This window comes from Pieris brassicae, chromosome 6 (assembly GCF_905147105.1).
Source record: "Pieris brassicae chromosome 6, ilPieBrab1.1, whole genome shotgun sequence".
Classification (NCBI taxonomy): domain Eukaryota; kingdom Metazoa; phylum Arthropoda; class Insecta; order Lepidoptera; family Pieridae; genus Pieris; species Pieris brassicae.
In genome coordinates this window covers 19,979,964-20,000,000 of record NC_059670.1, presented here as the reverse complement: position 1 = coordinate 20,000,000, position 20,037 = coordinate 19,979,964, and the positions used below count along the sequence as shown (strand labels likewise).

Below are 20,037 nucleotides of genomic sequence, written 5' to 3'. Positions count from 1 at the left end.
ATAAAGAAAGTAGCCAAAGTATGAGCGAATTAACAAAAAATAGTCGATTGACCCAAATTTTGTATAAACATTTTTTATTAGAGGTATGTTATTGATTTTTGTAATGTACATATGTTAAAACTGCGTTACCCATTATCTTGTGGCATAGATGCCAATTTGGTTTACACATGAAAATTGTTGGTTAAGTTTCTACACCGTAGCTCGGCGATTGACAATTAATGTTTACATCGATCGTGTAACCTTTCATGTCAGATGCCTATAAACTTGTGTGTAATATGCATAATTTCCAAAGCATTTGAACCACAGGAAGCCTCTTAACTATTTTGTTACTAAATATCTAATAAGTAAATTAATATCTCAAGGCTCTGTATCGTAATCTTAATTAAACTTCTAAACAGACTTCTTCTACTCTGTCAAATAATTTGAACTCCTATTGAAACATTCATTTTGTTTTATGACCACTGAAAATTTTAAAATTTTAGGTGTCGCTAAACAGTGATTTGCCAAAACAAGTATGCACTGCTTGTACTATTAAAATTAATGACTTTGCATCATTTAGAGAAAAAATTATTGAGAATGAAAAGGTTTTACTTTTGAAAGCAGCCAGATTTAAAACACAGCAAAGTTATTTAAATGAAACCTGTGATATTCCAATAAGCGATAATGAAAATTTGCCATCCGATAATAATGAATATGTATGTGTTAATATTAGTTTGGCTGCAGAAAACTCTCAGAATATTATCAAAGCAGAAAAAACAAATGATACCATAATAAAAATAGAATCAAATGAAAAAATTAAAGATTTTCAACCAAATCTATGTTTAATGTGTTTTAAATCTTTTTCAACAAGAAATAAGCTCTTTAAACATTATTTAGAAAAGAAACCAGATATCAAATTGAAAATAGAAAGTGGAAATATTGATACTCAATATAAAAGCAATCAAGAGCAAAGGTGTTCTGAACATACTGTGTCATTTGTATGTAAAATATGTGGTAAGCTTTATTGCTTGATTATACAAAAAAATTATATTAATAAAATACTGGCAGTGCCTTAACATATTATTCCCACATTCTCCATTTTGAATATTGTGGTAATCCATACCACAATATATTTTTTTGAAGTCGGTTATAGCTATAAATTACTGATATTGTACTACTGTATACTGGTTATTATTTAAATGTTACAGGTAAACTGTTCAATGATGCATATGGCATTTTGAATCATGGCAAATCCCATAGTACTGAAAGATTCACTTGCTCATTCAAATGTGGCTACAGCAGTGGGTATAGTCATGTACTTAAAAATCATGAGAAAACACACACAAAAGAATATAAGGTTAGTTGTCTGTCTTCTCCTCACTAGGTATGACTTCCATAGCTTTGTTTGTATTGGATATGACAAAGTCTTCCAGCTTGATCTCCAGTGTAATTAATTCTTTAAGTTAGGAATGCAGATACACCACCTAGCTGCTAATATTAGGTAAAAATATTCTCTTGTAAAATGTATAAATATTTATAATGTCTTAGATATACTAGATTGTATTATTAATTAATAGATATCAAAATGTTTTTATCTTCAGTATACATGTGTGGACTGTGGAAAAGGCTTTCATGTAAAAACATGGTATGACCAACATCAAAACATACATAAGGGCATTAAGGATTATGTATGCAATATCTGCGGAGCTAGCTTTCATATGGATCGGTAATATTAGTTTTATGTGATAACTTCATAGTATGATATTTTTTGAGTTCGACCAGTGGCTTTACATCAATGAATTGTTTTACAATTGTACCAGAAAGGAGAAATTTATATCTTTAAAATTGAGAATAATATGTCACTTTTGTTGGGTGCAGACTATAAAGAAAAATTATCTATGAGATGTGAAAATTAAAGTGATATTTCCTAATGTCACTTCATTTTTTATTATAGATACATTATTAAATATTGACAAATCAACTATTTTTTATTCCTTACATATATTTTTATTGTTGACCAAGTTGTTGAAACTACAAAATGGCAATTAAGGTTTATAATAATGTACCAGTTTTTAAAATCGATTTCATGTACTACTTTTGGATATAACTTATTAATGATTATTAGCGTGAAACATTATTATTAATATTAATTCGATAATGTGATGATATGAGATAACATAATATAAGTACTAATATTAATTTATTTATTACAGATATTTAACATCTCACAAAATATCTCTTCATCCAGAAGTGTGTACAAAGAAGCGTTATGTATGTATGTATTGTTCTGCAGAATTTGGATCAAAAGGAAAATTTAATTTACATTTACAGGTCTGATATTAAAAATTATGTTTTTAATACAGTTACTCAAAAAGTATTGCAGGGACGTATAGCGTTCAGGATGTGGGCTATTACACACTTGAGTTTTTACTAACTTGTTTTTTTATGATTTGTTTCTATATCAGATTTAATGATTTGATTCAATGAGTTAGGTTAGGTTTCATTTCATTTCATATCAATAAAAAATTCTGAAGACTTGACTGTATGGGCATAGTTGATGAAAATGCAAGGGCAATGAAAAATGTATTGTAAAAAGAAGCAATAAAAAAAAAACAATAAACGCCTAATTCAGCCGTGAAATTCAATACATTAAATCAGTTCTGTCTGAATAAGTCTCTCAACCCAAGAGGGAGGGTGACAAACGGGACTATTTTTGCGTCTTTTGACTTCCTTGCCTTGAGACTCAATCCCAACATTCCTCGACGCACGACTAGTTAAAAAAATAATTCAAATTTATTTTCAGGATCACGGTATTAAAAATGAATTCCTGTGCGATCAATGTGGTAAAGTTATGAAAGATAAGAAGCGGTTGACTGCTCATAGGTTGCAGCATTCTACAAATAGACCATTTGTTTGTGGGTGAGAAAAACTTTTTTTATCCACTTTAGATGAAAGTGTATAAACAGGTATTCAAAAAAAAACGATTTCAACCGTCTTACCATGTTTTACTTCTTATCATAATCTCAAACTACTCAACCGAATAAAAGGCTAAAAATCAATTTTGCTTATCTTAATATGACTTAGTTTGTAAACAATTACTATAAAGAATTATACTCAAATATCCCATTTCAAAAATGTCAACTGTCAACTGCCAAACCGATTATTTCGAAATTGATTTAAATAACGTCCCCAATGCAATAGACAACACATCTGCGTCTTTATCAGTTAGTGGAATGTAATTGTTTCTTCCGATACAGTTGTTTACTGATAAAATCGGCTAAACCCCCAATATATGTATGTTTTTATTAAATAACAGACCAATTTCCTTACGTCCCAATTCCTGTTTGTATCGTATTTGATTGTGAGCAAACATCAACTTTATTTTCATGTTAAAGAGTTAAGTTTTAATTGGAAATGTATACATAATTATATTCAATATATTGCAATACAAATTTCCCCTTACCCACCAATAGCAGAATTCTACAATATTACCATGTTTCAGGAAATGCGATAAAACATTTGCAAAGAAATATAATTGGAAAATTCACTTACGCAGTCATAGAAATGATTTAAATGAGAAATTTGAATGCAACGTTTGCACGAAGACATTTACACAACGAAGTGCTTTAAATAGACACAAAAGAAGGTAAATTGAGATGTTTATTTTAACAAAGTTTATTTAGAAAATGTAAGTTCATTGATTTCTAGGATTTATCAATTCCTAATCACCATATTAACACTTTGCACTCGAACGGCGCACAGCCGATTTAAAGAGAAAACACTATTACTGTAGTATTCATATGAATCAGTTTTAACAAAGTAATCATTTTTTTTTCAGCAAACATAAACAGCAGATACCAGATGCACCAAAGACTGAAGACTGATTCTTAAAAATAAATTTAAAAATTGAACATTATTTTATTAAATACCTCTGTTATCTCAATTTTTTATGAATTATACATACAAAATAGTTTATCTGAGTAGTTAAAGTTTGTGTTAAACAATATATGTAATATTTGGCTTGCAAAATTTAAGAAAAATCAGTGGCGCTACAACCTCTTTAGGTCTAGACCTCAGATTTCTGAAACTGTTACATGATAATTTTTAAATCTAATAGTAGCAAGTTGGTGATCACAGTCTCCTGTGCCTGACACACTCTGTCGACTTTAAGATCTATGACATGTCGGTCTCCTCACGATGTTTTCCTTCACTGTTCCACCGAATATTAAATGCGCACATAGAAATAAAGTACATCGGGGCAAATCCGGGGTCGAAGAGTCGCACGCTGAAACACTGCTCTTACAAAATTTAGTTAACGGTTTTTGTCTTAATAAACAATGGATTTTGTTAATACGGAGAATTTATATAATGCACGACAGAGTCGCTAATACGGAGCAAGTAGACCGAAATTAATATAATTGATTTTTCCATTAATAAAAATTCCTTATCAAGTACGGTTGCGAGGAACGGACGAGAAGAACGGGCAATAAGCTCTGTCACTTTTATATCGCCGAGGTTTTTATACAAAAGATCTGCAACCATTATATTATGCTCATAATCGCATATGGAAGGAGTTAATTTTCGCAATTAAATATTAAATAAGAAAATTAATTTCTGATCTGTACCTGTCACTTGAATTTTATACTTGACATTTTTTGACAGTTTATTGTTTATTTAATGCTGAACTCTTAAGAAGTCAGATGAAATAGAAATCAGTATAAGATGCTAATAAATTTATATAAATAAACACAAAATGTAATGAATTATGAAATAGTAATCATTTAAAAAAAACTATCATGAATACGTTGAATCCTAAGTCGAATGTACGCTGCATTGGCTGTTTATGTGAAGAAAGTGTATCAACATTCAAAGTAAAAAGTGAACTTTTGCGGGTCGTTTTTCAGGTAAAATAAAAAACTTATTTTAGCCAAAAAGGGCTGGAATGTAAAGAAAGAATTTTTATCTTAATAGAGTCTATGCTCTCCTTACCCTAGCTCTTCATAATTGCTATTATCTAATTGCATTTTATTTTTACTAGAAAATAGCCATAAAGTTATAGGTAAAAATCAGACACTGCCGTGTGACCGTATTTAACTAGATATTTTTCAGGAGGACAGTTTAATACTTTGTTTTATTTGTAAGAAATTGGCATATAATGCAGATTTATTTGTGAGAACAGTTCATACTAATCAATTAAGGCTGCAGAGTTTAACAAATGTAAGTTACTATTGAAATGTTTTACTTTTATTGTCTTTTGTTATTTTTTCACATACACTTTTACACCAGAAATTATTATTTATGTATTAGTACAAAGATCAACTAAATACACAATTTATTAATTAAAGCTGGTAATGTGAAAATCATGGTAAAATTACCATGATTGGCTAAGGCATGATGACTAAGGCACTGTCATCATGATATTTGGTGGTTGCCTGGTAGAGATTGCTCGTAAGCAATAAGGCCACCAGTTGCCCCCATTTCATTTGATTATGTCAATTAATTAAATAAACAAAATATTTAATTTATCTCAATCTGATGCATTTACAGTTTTAATAATAGTAATCTCTTCTTTCTGTGACTTAGTAGGTATGAAAAAAAATTGCATAAAAAGGTTATCATTTTATTTTACTTCTAGGGCCTAGATATAACAGACCTTAAAATAGAAACTCACCCAATTCTTCAGTTGCAAACTAAAATTATAGATGTAGATAGTCATGAAATAGATGAACTCACATCAAGTATAGAACAAACCAGTAATATTGGAGTGAAGTTGGAGAAAAATGATGAAGTGTGTGATGAAATCCAGGATGGATCTGATAATAACACAGGTTTTTTTTTTAAAACATACTGTTTCAAATAATTAAAATCATGCAACTTTACTAAAATACATTTGATTTACCTGTTTTACATATTAACAGCAGGTTTTGTGTCCCCATACATTTGTATATATTTTTTTTAATATCATGTATTTATGATGATGTTTCCTTATGGATTCATAATTACTCTGTCAATGTTCTCAGTCATGATAACTACAATTTTGAATGTACTTCACTAATTAGTTAATTACCTTTTATTTTAAAATGACACTGAAAACACATAAAACTGCTTGAGATTATATTTTTAATAATAGTTTTTATCAAGAACATATGTTTATTTTCAGAATGTGATTTGCCATTAGTTAAAGAAGAAGATGTAAATGGCATTAAAGGTGAACTAAGTTTTTTGGAGGATGAAACAATTAAAAAATGTAAAAAAATCGTAATGAAAACGAAAACGGCCAAGAAAAAAGTAAAACCATTTCGTGAAAACATAGACAATACAACTGATGGTAAGTAAAAAAAATCTTATTAAAGATTGCTCAGTAAGCAAATCAATTCTGTCATTAAATAAAAAAACTAATTTCTATATAATAGCAGATCTATAACAATTCCTTCAAACATTGCTGACTGTTTAATGATTGAATTAAATACTTAAGTCATAAGAAAGGCTTCCTCCTTAGATAAATAGTTTAGCAAACCCTAAAAGGTTAAAGGTTGGTGGACTCAGTTTACACACTTAGACTCTCTCTAGGTCTGTTAAGCGCAAAGTCCTAGCTAGCCTAGCTCCTTCCAGACATCTCCTGGGCACTTTGCAGGTTAGAGAAACCCCTGTATGCACCAACCAATTAAAGGAACCAACGAAAATATTTTTTATACGGATTTTAAAATATTAAGGATATAAAATAAATTAAAAATACAAATTCTATTTACTATTTTCAGAGACACCAAATATAATATTAGTGAATATAACAACGGAAGACTTTATGAGTGAACGTGAAGAAATGGCAAAGAAAAATCTTTACATGGCTGCCAAGTACAAATGCAAGGATTGTATAAAAGGATTTATATATAAGGAAATATATGATAAACATATGAAACTGCATTTAAAGGTATAATTTTAATACAATAATTAAATATTATTAGTATCATTAAACTCTTATGGTTTACGGATATGGTCAATTTTAAAGTAATTTGACATAAATTTGCTATTTGTTGTATTAATTATTATCTATACTAATACTATAATTTATCTATACTAATATAACAGTTTGTAAGGTTGTAGGCAGTAATCTCGGGATGTACTGAACCGATTTAAAAAATTCTTTTACCAACAGAAGGCCATATTTGTGAGTGTCATACGCTATGTAAGAAAAAAATTAAAAAGCCTTTCGTACGAAAGCTGCCTTAATGATGAGATGATTGGGTTCTGGAGAAAATTTAAAAGCTTGATAAAGTAAATGAAATATTTTGTTTTGAACAAGTTCTCCCCGCATCTAACTGTCTGTCAATCTGAAACTGCATGGTATGTATTGAAAGTTTCACATAGACGAAACTTTCAACCTAGACATAGGTCTAGGTGTCGCCAATGATAATTCATAACGAGCGTATAAATGGAGGTTTACGGTTCACGGTTGCACTTGCCAAGGGTTTCAAGTTAAACAAATAGAACATAACATATTTTGAACCCCTGATGAATGCGACGGCTGGGCCGGACATATATATCATTTCTCTGTCCCACAGTCTTCATCATATACTTCACATTATACTTACCCTGCTAATACAGGGGTACTGATCTCCCGTATGTCAAATCCACACTGGATGACAGATGAGTCAAAAAGACGCTTAGTTGGAATAGCGGAGTGGATAAAAAGACATGTGGAAGAATATGCAGGAGGCCCAGTAGTACTCAAATACAGCAAATTTTTATCACGCCAAATCCAACGTTTGTTAAAGCGCAGTCATTTATTCCCAAGTCTAGGTCCCTGTCTTGTCTCACGATCGTACCATGTTAAGGTATAAATAACTACCAAATGTTATATATTTTTCAGAGTAATGGTAAATACATGTGTGAAATATGCAAGCAAAGAATGGATTCAGTAGAAAAATTAGCGAGGCACAAGAAAAAGCATTTAATGTATGTGTAATTTGTTTATATTCTGCGATTTATACAATTATTATTTTGATAAAGATAAATGTAATTGATTTCGAGCGTAACTTGTCACAGTTAATATAAGTAAAATATTCTCGTATTTTAAAACCTCAATAAGACTTAGCAACAAGAAAAGAGCGTACCAATTATTAAAAGGCCGGCAACGCATTCGCGACCACTCTGGTTTTGAGAGTGTCCATGAGTACACTTAACATCAGATGAGCGTTCTGACCGTTTTGACCGTTTCCCCCTGTTCTAAAAAAAAAATCTAAACTTAACCTCTGTGGAACCACTTAGCGCAAATGACGTATGTCATCACTGCATCAGTTTTCGATAAAAAAATCAACCCTAGGGTTTGCGTCAGATTTCCGTAGCTGTTTCTGGATAAAACACTTTCTTCATGAGTAGGTTATCAGCCTTCTGTGCCTAACAACGGATTTTTGGATTTTGGTGTCTGATTTCTCACGATTCTTTTTCAACGTTCGAGCAACGTTAAGCACATAGAAAGAATATTTGATTTTAAAAGAGAAACAATTTCTTTGGCGAGCTACCGAACTGTGGAATCGACTCCCCGATGGGGGGGGGGGGGGTCCGCACTGGAAGACACGACTTCCAATTATTTAAAGAAAGAGTATACTCCCCTCTATATTGCAGACAACGCACCCACTGAAATGGGTGTACATAGGCGATGACTATGTTTTTAGGCGTACCAATGGGGCGTTTGTCCCCCCTATAATAAAAAACAAAACCACGTTTAGGCTAAACCAACACTGATAGACATATTGTAATTTCAGTCGTTATAAATGTCAGGAATGCGGGATAATAAGGAATAATCATAGCACAATAAAGGATCATTATACATCAGTTCATAATAAGCAAAACGTTCTCTACCAGTGTCCGGACTGTTCGAGAGAGTTCTTGTGAGTATTAAATGGTGATTTTCATTTTGGATTTGGTCTGGATAAAATATAGTCCAGCCGTAAGTTCTGTCACAAATGAAATTACATTTTAGTATTGTCTCTTGTTAACATAGCTTTTACACTTTAAGAAAACACTTTTTTACCGGATTGAAGCTGTGTATAATAAATTTATGTGTGTATGTCTGTGTATTTTAAATTTAAAATTTTCCGACGTTTCGCGTGCTTTTTAGCGTGCCTTGTCACGGTGACTGAAGACAAAAGGTGTTGAATGTCAAAAGTATCAGAGCTGTAGAGAAAATTGTGTTATCTGTATTTATTTCCCCGGAGTTGGTATCGACTAAAAGATGAAGGGTTTTTGCAGAAATGACTCACGGTGTCCTCTATTTTCGCGGATTGTTTGTCTTGGGGTTTTTGACTTTATTATTGGATCCCAGGTGTTTGATAATTTTAGGCCGTCCTCTCTATTGAATTTGGGGGTGTTTTTTTTATTTCAATGGCTTCGCGTACCAATCTTGGGAAGAATCTTTTTTCTTTCGCAAGTAATTTCGGTTAATACTTATAAGTTTTTATATATATAGCTTCAATCCGGTAAAAAAGCGTTTTCTTTCAAATTGCATTTTTTTTAAATGAAGTAATTTAATATTATTAAACTTTGTACCTTCATATTTATTAAAATCTCAGCAAAAAATTAAAAAAAAATCTATTCATAATGGCCACCTTTGGCTTTATTCAGGTCTTTAATCTAATTGGCCACGAATTTATGGATTACGCACTGTTTCCAAGGGAAATTTCACCACTTTTTGTTCCACAATTTTTTTAAGAGACTCAATGTTGCCGTGTCGTTGAGAGCAGTCTAAAGGGTTGTGGTATGGACTAGATGAGGGCCAGACTTATAAAGTCAGGAACGTTGGTTTCTAGCCAGGCTTGGGTAGTTCGTGCCTTCTGACCAAATGCAGAATCCTGCTGGAAAGTCCACGGTATATAAGAAAATATATTGCTGAAAGGTTTCCTAACATAATCCAAGACTGTATCTTGATACACATTTGAAGTTTTCACTCCTTTTTCACAACAATGTTTTCTGACTCCTTGATAAGACACATCCCACCAAACCATAACTGACGTAGGATGATGGTCACCTAATATGACAAGGGAGTCGATGGCTGGCCATGCGTCATACTCGTGAACGGGTGCTACTTGTGGTGACTGGTCTGAATTGAATTCGTGTATGCGGTGATGTTAGTTATTTCGACTGTAAGTGCGTGCTCCTATTTCACCATGCCTCCTGCTGATAGAGGATCTTTGACAATCTGAGGCAAATCTTTGTTTTCATTTTATTTTATTGTTATTTATTTACTTCAGATGTCATGTGGAACATGGTGTAATCGTTGCAGTTACAAACGTGTAATACAAAAAAACTTGGTTATTCAAAAAAGTGGCGGAGAGTTTATTGCCAGTTCTTCTCTTCCGTTCTACGCCCTTGATTTGAGAACTAGAAGCATTTAATGTATATTTCTTTTTTTGACGTTCATAAGTGTACATTGTGTTACCTATATTAATAAATAATTTTTGACTTGACTTGACGTTGTGCCTTACCGACCACTTGAGCAGCTTCTTTAGAACTGCGAGTTTACACTTTATCATTTTGCTTATTGTAGTGTCCTTCAATCCAGAAAGTTGTTCATCGATTCACCTGCGTATCGCGACAGAACGGGAATATCCTCAATTCCCGTGATAAGATTGTTTGCTTCCCATTGGGGTTTCAACGAATCCTGTCTTTAACAGCATTAACAGCTTTTGTAGTTCTAAAAGCACGCGGCCGCCCCGATAGTTCTGGTCTTCGACAAACGAAGTGTTAAGAAAAACACTTTTTGAACGGATTGAAGCTTATAATTATTTATATAATTCTAAATTTTTTCCGACGTTTCGCGTGCTTTTCAGCGGTGTCACGGTGACCGTGCCCACGCACGCTTAATACATAGCTTCAATCCGTTCAAAAAGTGTTTTTCTTAATGTGTTAAAGCTATGTTAACAAAAGACAAAACGAAGTGTTGTTGTATTTGATGATAGTACGATATACGAACATACGGCCGATACCAAGGTTTTGAAGTGTCTGGAATATGACTGACGGCTCCATACCCACTTTGCAAGGCGATCACTGCAATCCTATTTTCTTTAACACCCCATTCCATACTGTAATTTGATAATGGACACGAAAAAATATATTTGTTACAAATTCAACATAATTAAAAAGTTTTTGTGTAATTTATGGCCAGACTAGTTATATTTTGAATTAGTTTTTTCATGTTGTATGATAGGGCAAAACAGTTTTTACCACCTTTTTATGGAACCAGCTGCCCACTGAAGTATTTCCGAACCAATTCGACTTAGGGTCCTTCAAGAAAAGAGCGTACCAATTCTTAAAAGGCCGGCCAACGCACTCGAGAACCTTCTGGCATTGAGAGTGTCCATGGGTGGCGGTATCATGTAACATTAGATGAGTCTCCAGCCCTTTGCCCCCTGTTATATAAAATAAATAATAATTATACAGTAACTACTTTGTCATATTATAATCACGTTTCTAGTTCTTTTCCACCATTGGTGATTATTTCACAGAAATTTTACGAACGCTAGCGATTAACAAAAGTACCCATAAATTTGGATTCCTGTTCGTATATTATATGTTTGAAATATATTTTATTTATTTACACTTCGTTACACTACAAAATAAAAATAAAAATTAACATAATTAAATCAAAAGGAGGGCAACTGGCGGCCTTATCGCTTACGAGCGATCTCTTCCAGGCAACCACTGTGAGTAAAGGAAAAAAAAGAAATGTATTAAATAAGATAGGCAAGTAGTGCAAAATACATGTAATACACAGTTATTAAAACAAAAACTAAACAGGAATAAAATATTAAAGATACATTAAAGATAGAAAGTAAAAAGACACATAAATCACGATAATTTAAGATAAGTCTCACGTCAATTAGTAGTTAGTAAGAAAGTTAGGGATATGATGTGGACAGGTAATGTTTGTACAGAAGAAATTTAAAGGAGGATAGAGAAGGAGCTAAGCGAATAGGGACGGGAAGTGAATTCCATAGCCTAACTGCAGAGACCTTAAAGGAATCGCCATGAAAGGGGGAGTTATGCGCTGGAATTTCAAGGGTATAGTTTTCGGAAGACCGTAAGCTATAGTTATGGGCTTCCAAAAAATTGAAATCATTTTTGAGATAGGAAGGAGTTTTAGGGTTAAACAGGATGGAATATAGGAGATGAAGAACATGAGCATCACGTCGCTGACGAATTGGCAACCAGCCTAGCCGCTTACGGAACGCAGAGATATGGTCGTACTTTCTTAGACTTTCTTTTGTTTATTATCAGAACCAGTGGAGCCCTTCGCAGACACAAACATTACAGACATAAGAAGAATAGAATTACCTGTGATATTTGCTTGAAGTCATACGTCACCAAATACTACTTGAGGAAACACATTCAATTGTAAGTATTTTACTCATGTTGAAAAAAATAACATTTGTTGGACTCGGGGAAAAAGGGTTTCATGTATTATTTTTTGTTGCGAATAATTTAATGAAGTCATGTTCGAAGTAGTTAAATCAGAGAGTTAATTGAATCTCTAGACAGTTAATTAAAGATCGATATTCAATCAAGTAGCTAAACTTCCGTAAGACAAGTGAGTGAACAAAACGTTTAACGTGTTTCGTAAACGTTCCTATGCAGCAAGACTAACCTAGCCATTTACAATAAAGCAAAAAACTGAATTTCCTGAAGTTCTCAGTTCTTCACGATCACACTGAAATAACAATTACAAATGCAATAATCATGGCGGAGTCTTGTTTTACATTGTTAATCAACACGGTGGCTTTCGGTCAGACAGATAGTTAAACTTTTTCGACGCTACTTTATTTAAATCAAAATGCTAGCGACTTGATTGAATATTGTTCTTTAATAAAATTTCTAGAGATTCAATTCACTCTCTGATTTAACTACTTTACTACGATATATATAATGTTCTTTATATATTTATTTTAATATCATATATATATATATATATTTACTACGATATATATAATGTTCTTTATATATTTATTTTAATATCATATAATAAATATATATATATAATGCCGAATAAGACAGATTTTGGCTTACGCCAGAAAATTAATACCTAATTTAATTATTAGCTCCAAGGTCTTTGAAAACCTTTTTGGTGATTTTTGTAGATAACAGTACAGATCAGAGTTAGCCCAGTAGCTCCAGGGTGTGACTTTCATCACTGAGGTCGTTGGTTTGAGCCCCGGCTGTGCACCAATTGTTTTCCTTTCTATGTGCGCATTTAACATTCGCTCGAACGGTGAAGGAGACTTATAAAACGAGGAGGCCCAAAAGGTCTACGGCGTGTCAGGCACAGGAGGCTAAATACCTATTTGCCTATTAGATTGATAAAGTTTTTGAAGTGAAACTTCTTTATCGTAGTTGGAAAAAAATTACCGTCACATTTTTAGGTTACGCGTCACATTTTACCGTTACGCGCCATTTTTCTCTTGATCCACGGTTGATTCGAAGAGACTCGAAGTCATTAATAACAAAAATATATAATGATAGTAATGATTCTATTACAATTAATTAAATTCTGTAATAACCTTAGTAGTAATAAGGTAAAATGAAATATTTGTATTCATAATAATAAAAGTCTTTTGTTAAACTTTATCTAATTTAACTTTATTTAACTAATTTCTGTAAAGTTGCATATAGTAGATCATTTTTTTTGAAAAATAAAGTCATAAAGAAGTTTCACCTCTTACGTGTGTTCACATTTTTCTTCTTCTTTAGATGTATGATTTTTATTAACAGTGAAAATTCACCTTTTCAGACAGCATTCAGGAGATAATTCCTTTAGTAAATGGCAGGAGTCACGGTGCAATTACAAGTGTGAGGAATGTGGTAAGGCGTTCTCGGCCCCGTCTCAACTTAAAAACCATATGATTAAGCACTCTGACACGAGGAGCTTTTACTGTGTTGAGTGTAATAAGTATGTATTGCTTTTAATATTTTTATATAATAATATGAATCCCATATCTAGTGAGAACTGTATGAATGAACTTGGCATGTTTTACCAAAAAAAAAAATTTTTTTTGACGTCTGCTCGTTTTAAAGAGCACAATAGTATTACCATTTTTATTGACGGTCGCTAACTCTATTATATGTTTTGTGTATTACTAACTAAATATATACACACCACAAACTGATTAACACAGGAAAAATAATGTTTTACATATATTCCTGAGGTTTAAATGCGAAGTAACATTTTTTAACAATTGACAAACGATAAAGATATTTATTCTGTTGACTGTCATGTAAAAGCTATAGTAGTCTGTGCGGAAAGAGAACACTGCAAGTTGTTGACTTTGTTGTCAATTTGACGTTTTTGACAAGTTTCGTGCTTTGACTGATTTCAAGCGCATTTTAAAATCGTTCTTTGTGTATGTAATATAAATTGCTGTATTTAGATTTTCTTGTCTATTAATTTTTACTTGTCTTACTCATACACAAAAAATATATATGTAAAACAAATTAAGAACTCTTCCGTAATTATAAACTTGTCTTGACGTAATATTTTGTTATTGATAAATAATTAATCACTGTTGACTCGTTATAATTCAACAGTCTTTAATATTAAAAAAATATACATTTATTATTACTTTTAGTTGTAACCATATCATACATACTAACTCTACGGTATATATGTTACAAACTCTTTTATCTAAAATGTATGACAATTTAGGTTAACATAAATGTATTTAAAACAAATGATAAAATATATACAAGTTAAAATAAAAATACAAAAAACCCTGAAATTTATGTTAAGCAAAAAACAGCGAATAACGTTCGAGGTAAGCACATAACAATGCTTGCTTTAAAACCGATCAGCCCTCTATCGAATAAAGTCGCGAATAATTCGAATGATTTGCCTGAACTCTAGGAATATTTTTATATATATATATATATATGTCGCAGCCAACTAGCTGAAGCCGTTCAATTAACAGCCTAGCCTTTTAAGTAAACGGTGCCGTTAAACTAGTGGCCTGAATGATATTCAGCCGTAGCGTTTGTTACAACATTTAATAAACTCGCTGGCTAATGCTTAGGCCATTCGTACGATAGAGCCATTATTTGGCAGAACTATAAAATATGAAACATTTGAATGAAAATATATTTCTTTAAAAATTAAATTGCTTGAGTCAAATTCACATTATTATTATCCCTACACTCTTCCATTGTACTTGTTGTTTTTCCATGAAACTTTGGAAAACTTTCCATGAAAGTCGTGCTTTGCCGACGCCATATTGACAGTTTGATGAGTTACGTGTCGAGTTTGAACTTTGAGAGTGGCGAAAAGTGTAACTAAATTTAAATTAATAAAAAATAATAGCCGTTTGATCAACTGGCTACATCTTTCAGGCCGCTAGTTAAACGGCGCCTTTTAGTTAAAAGGCTAGGCAGTTAATTGAACGGCTTATTAAGCTAGTTGATTGCGACATATATATATAATTAATAAAAACAGAATATTAGTTCGTCCAACTGCCAAGCCTGTTCTCTTTTTAAGCACAGACTATACTATCGATTTGTACGATACTATTATCTTATTTATTCTACAAGTAATAATATCTATTGAATAAATAAGAAGAAGATTTGTAGATTCAAGAGATATTTGATGATTTATATTGTTTTCAGAACGTTCAAAACCGAAATATCTTTGAACCAACATTTGAAAACGCTCCCACACGTCGAATACTCCGAATTACCGTGAGTAATAATCCAGTGGCGCTACAAACTCTTGTCTTTGCATCGGTTTCTTTGATAATTTTGATGTGAAACATCTATAGCCGCACGTAAAACCTGCATATAGACTGTATATATATATATATACCATCGTATATATTGTTACAATAATAATTATTATTGTAACAATTAACAAACAAATTTATTGTGAAACATTCATTATTGATACTTATAATTTACGATTTTAGTAATATATTGAAATAACTAGCTAAGATTCTTAGGTTTACTAATATATTGAAGCCAATTAAAATTTATTAATGTTATGTCGACAACATCGAAGAAAGATCGAAGAAAGACAACATCGACCAATTGTCACAGTAATACCGTCCTCAGAGGCAACATCGAATATAACTATTACGGAAGTCACTGATTAAACGAATTAAGTAGTCACGATTTGAAATAAATTCGTAAATTTTTGCATTTAATGAAAATAAATGTTTATTCAATAAATAGTCATCGATATCTGGAAAAAAATCGTGATATTTTATTTTATCATTATGACATATTTAGTTCCTATCACAATATGTTCTTTTCTGCATATTACTTTTACAAAATAATGTCGATGTTTCACATCTGCCAGGCGTCCCGTGACGGCTCACCTTTTTTTTATTTAAAGAAAATACTTTTTTAACGCATTGAAGTATTATTATAAACTTATAATTATTTTACATAATTTTAAATTATTCCCGAAGTTTCGCGTATTTGATCATTTGTTAATCAAAGTAGGTGATCAACCTTCTGTGCCTGTCGCACGCCGTAAACTTTTTGGTCTAAGGGAAGTTGGTTTCCTCACGATGTTTTCCTTCATCGTTCGAGCTAATGTTAAATGCGCACATAGTAAGAAAATCCTCAGGACCTCAGGGATGAGACTGGCACGCTGCACTAGGCCAACACTGCCTCGATAATTGATGTGTAAAATTTGTGAAGTCATATTTCCTGTATTTTTTAACGTCATGTATTAGAATTAAATAAATAAATATGAAATTTTCACAGCCTCCAATGTGACCAATGCGACAAGCGATTTCGTGCTAAAAGAGATTTAGCCAATCACATGAACAGAATACATCTTGGGACAAAACCTTATCAGTGCGACAAATGTGAAAAGGTATGTATTATTGAGGCTGATAAACAAAAATGCCAAGATACGTACACAGCTTTTTTTCCTTACTAGGTTTGCTTGGAAGAGATCGCTTGATTGCGATAAGGTCGCAGTTTCGTCTAATGTGTTATGTTTTTTAATGTACTCCATATATATTTATATATTTAACGGCTATAAACGCGAATTTACACAACTTTAAATTCAAAGGAAATACCTATTTTAGGATTATTATTACATGGAGTCTCGATGCGATTGGAAATTCACTACTTAGGTAATTTAACTAAAGGGATATAAATATAGAGAGATTCTAGAAAACTATTATTTTGATTATATTATTATGTTTCAATTACATTGAACTAGACATAAGATGAGGTTGTATATGTATACATTTCTAGGGTTATGCGGACCAATGGAGTTTGACCGAACACATTAGGTATAAACACGAAGGTGTGGTAAAACCTAGGAAATATCCGTGTACAATATGTGATAAAGTATTTAAGGTAAGTTTTTAAAGTCCAATAGTTGTCTAAGTTTACGCCTGACATTTCAGAGTTGAGACTTGATGCGAACAATGACTCCATGAATTTTTTGACATATTAAAACGGACAGGCTCGTCTGTTGTTTAGTGATACTACTATTTTATTGTTTTTCGAAGTAATCTTCGTTCGATGGAACCACAAAAAAAGCAGTGGGCCCATTATTCCTTAATTCCTTCCTTCCTCTTCTATGGCCTCTATCATGCGTCGCACAGCACTGATGTTATCTTCAGTAGTCGCTGTTAAAGGACGTCCCTCACGCGGATCATCATTGAGATTGCTACGGCCACGATTAAACTCGTGAAACCAATTGTAAATAGTGGCACGAGATGGGGCTTCATTAAGAAATGCTAATCGCAGTCTATCGTAGCTTTGTTGTTGAGTAAGCCCACAACGAAGGTCATAATAAATCATTGACTGAAAATTATCTCGCGTTAAGAGTTTTAGATTTGCCGCCAATTCACAAAAACAAATGACAAATGAATGCAATATACTACATAAGGTTACCAAAGAGTTCTAAAATTGAAATTTAAAAAAAAAGTTTTCATTAACAATGTTTCTAACTGGCCAGTTTTAAACATTTTCAGTGTTACCCACGTATATATACGCAGGTTAACAATCTACTTAAGTCCATTAAACATGGAAGCATGGACTTTTAAAGAAAACACTTTTTTACCGGATTGAAGCTATGTATTACTATAACCGTCACCGTCACCGTAACCACGTACGCTGTAAAGCACGCGAAACGTCGGAATTTTTTTAACATTATGTAAAATAATTATAAGTTTATACATAGCTTCAATCCGCTAAAAAAGTGTTTTCTTTAAGTGTGTTAAAGCTATGTTAACAAACGACAATATTATAACAGGACTTTCCTTTTCAGACAAACAGTACATGCAAAATGCATATACGCACGCACACAGGTGAACGGCCATACAAGTGTACGAAATGTCCGGCGTCTTTTTCACAATCAGGAATTTTAAATACACATGTAAAATTAGTGCATCTGAAACTAACTAGAGATGGAAGACCTAAAGTCAGCGCTATAGATAAGTCGAGATATGATTATAATTAAATATTATATTTAAATAAAACGTGGTAATTTAATGATTAATTTGTTAGATTACAGACTCGATTTTAATAAATTGTATTTATTAATATTATTTTATGAGCAGTGTTGGCCTAGTGGCTACAGCGTACGACTCTCGTATCTGAGGTCGTAGGTTCGATCCCCGGCTGTGCACCAATGGATTTTCTTTCTATGAGCGCATTTAACATTAGCTTAAACGGTGAAGCAAGACATCGTGAGGAAATCGGTTTGCCTTAGACTCAAAAAAGTCGACGGCGTGCGTCAGGCACAGGCGGCTGATCACCTACTTGCCTATTAGATTAACAAATGAACATGAAACAGATACAGAAAACTGAGGCCCAGACCTAATTGGGCCATTGATTTATTTTTTTATTATTTTTATCAACATCGTTATAATATATAATTTTGAAACTTAATGTATATCCCGAATGATTTAATTTTAATAACTGTTGATTCAAATAATTATTTTTTGTATAATTGTTGATTTGTATATATTACCGATTTGTATTACCGTTTCAAGATTATCCATTACGAAATTGTAAATATATTTATTACTAAAAAATTGTTTTATTATTATAATTGTAAAAACAGAAAGCCCACAGAAACGAATACATGCCTGGTTTAATAGGTATGAAACTACAGGAAAAGTCTTCTATGACTTACAAAAACACATAAAAGTATTTCCGAACCAATTCGACTTAGGGTCCTTCAAGAAAAGAGCGTACCAATTCTTGAAAGGCCGTCAACGCACTTGCGAGCCTTCTGGCAATGTGAGTGTCCATGGGCGGCGGTATCGCTTCACATCAGGTGAGCCTCTTGCCGTTTGCCTGCTATTACATTAAAAAACAAAAAAACTATTTACAAAACTCAATTATTTTATAAAATTAGTTTGTCAGGATTGACTTTTATTATACTTAAAAAATGTATGTATTGTATATATCAATAAGTATACAGATTTTAAGTTCATTCTGAGTCATCTCCGAAGTCGTAGGTTCGAGCTCTAGTTATATCAATGATTTTAAGTTTTATGTTCATATTTCCCTCGGTCGTACGGTGAAAGAATATATAATAAGAAGAATAAGCCCATTTTATTTCCTGTTTTACAATATTTGGTAGTTGCTATATTAGAGTAAACGAAAATATTGATTTTTAGTATTGTTTTTGGTTAACATTTAACTAACAGTTAACTTTGGTTAATTTTTTTACATAATTTTACATTTATTTTTTTCCGACGTTTCGCGTGCTTTACAGCGTGCGTGGTCACGGTGACTGAAGACAAAAGGTGTTGAATGTCAAAAGTATCACAGCTGTTGAGAAAAAAATTAAATTTAAAATTATGTGATGAAAAATAATTATAAGTTTATTATAATACAATCCGCTTTAATAGCTTTAATCCGGTTAAAAAATTGTTTTCTTTCAATATTGATTTTTTTTTGTATATTAGCTTGCTTAGATTATGTTAGTTATATATATATACATTATATATTTATGAATTAACAGGAACCCCGGTTTGGATAAAGGTATCCTCCAAAGATGTCCATTTTTGTCGGTCTTGTGCTATGGAGTGCCAGTTTATGCCAGCT

General features: G+C 32.3%; 2 protein-coding genes across 2 annotated transcripts in view; both read left to right on the top strand.

Annotated features, from left to right (window-relative positions):
• Positions 1-3,885, top strand: part of LOC123710956 (zinc finger protein OZF-like) — a 3,997-nt gene extending 112 nt beyond the window's left edge. Inside the window, exons 1-8 of the mRNA XM_045663298.1 lie at positions 1-83; positions 483-993; positions 1,188-1,336; positions 1,581-1,705; positions 2,193-2,310; positions 2,783-2,898; positions 3,482-3,625; positions 3,818-3,885. The exon at positions 1-83 is cut by the window's left edge and continues 112 nt beyond it. Coding sequence (XP_045519254.1) covers positions 1-83; positions 483-993; positions 1,188-1,336; positions 1,581-1,705; positions 2,193-2,310; positions 2,783-2,898; positions 3,482-3,625; positions 3,818-3,863 — 1,292 coding nt within the window. The 3' untranslated portion in view covers positions 3,864-3,885. The remainder of the gene's footprint in view (positions 84-482; positions 994-1,187; positions 1,337-1,580; positions 1,706-2,192; positions 2,311-2,782; positions 2,899-3,481; positions 3,626-3,817) is intronic.
• An 800-nt stretch (positions 3,886-4,685) lies between these two features.
• Positions 4,686-18,546, top strand: LOC123710888 (zinc finger protein 708-like). Its single transcript, XM_045663175.1, has 13 exons — positions 4,686-4,883; positions 5,089-5,196; positions 5,615-5,807; positions 6,140-6,307; positions 6,738-6,907; positions 7,847-7,932; positions 8,742-8,867; positions 12,253-12,369; positions 13,760-13,918; positions 15,622-15,693; positions 16,723-16,834; positions 17,224-17,328; positions 18,248-18,546. The coding sequence occupies exons 1-13, from the start codon at positions 4,776-4,778 to the stop codon at positions 18,437-18,439; spliced, it is 1,716 nt and encodes a 571-aa protein (XP_045519131.1). The 5' UTR covers positions 4,686-4,775; the 3' UTR covers positions 18,440-18,546.
• Positions 18,547-20,037: the final 1,491 nt, after the last annotated feature.

Excerpts from the sequence above, each read along its gene's own strand:
- LOC123710888 (XM_045663175.1), top strand. The coding sequence starts at position 4,776 with ATGAATACGTTGAATCCTAAGTCGAATGTACGCTGCATTGGCTGTTTA. Across the intron at positions 6,308-6,737 it reads CATAGACAATACAACTGATG|AGACACCAAATATAATATTA; the intron begins GTAAGTAAAAAA and ends TACTATTTTCAG. Across the intron at positions 6,908-7,846 it reads ATATGAAACTGCATTTAAAG|AGTAATGGTAAATACATGTG; the intron begins GTATAATTTTAA and ends TATATTTTTCAG.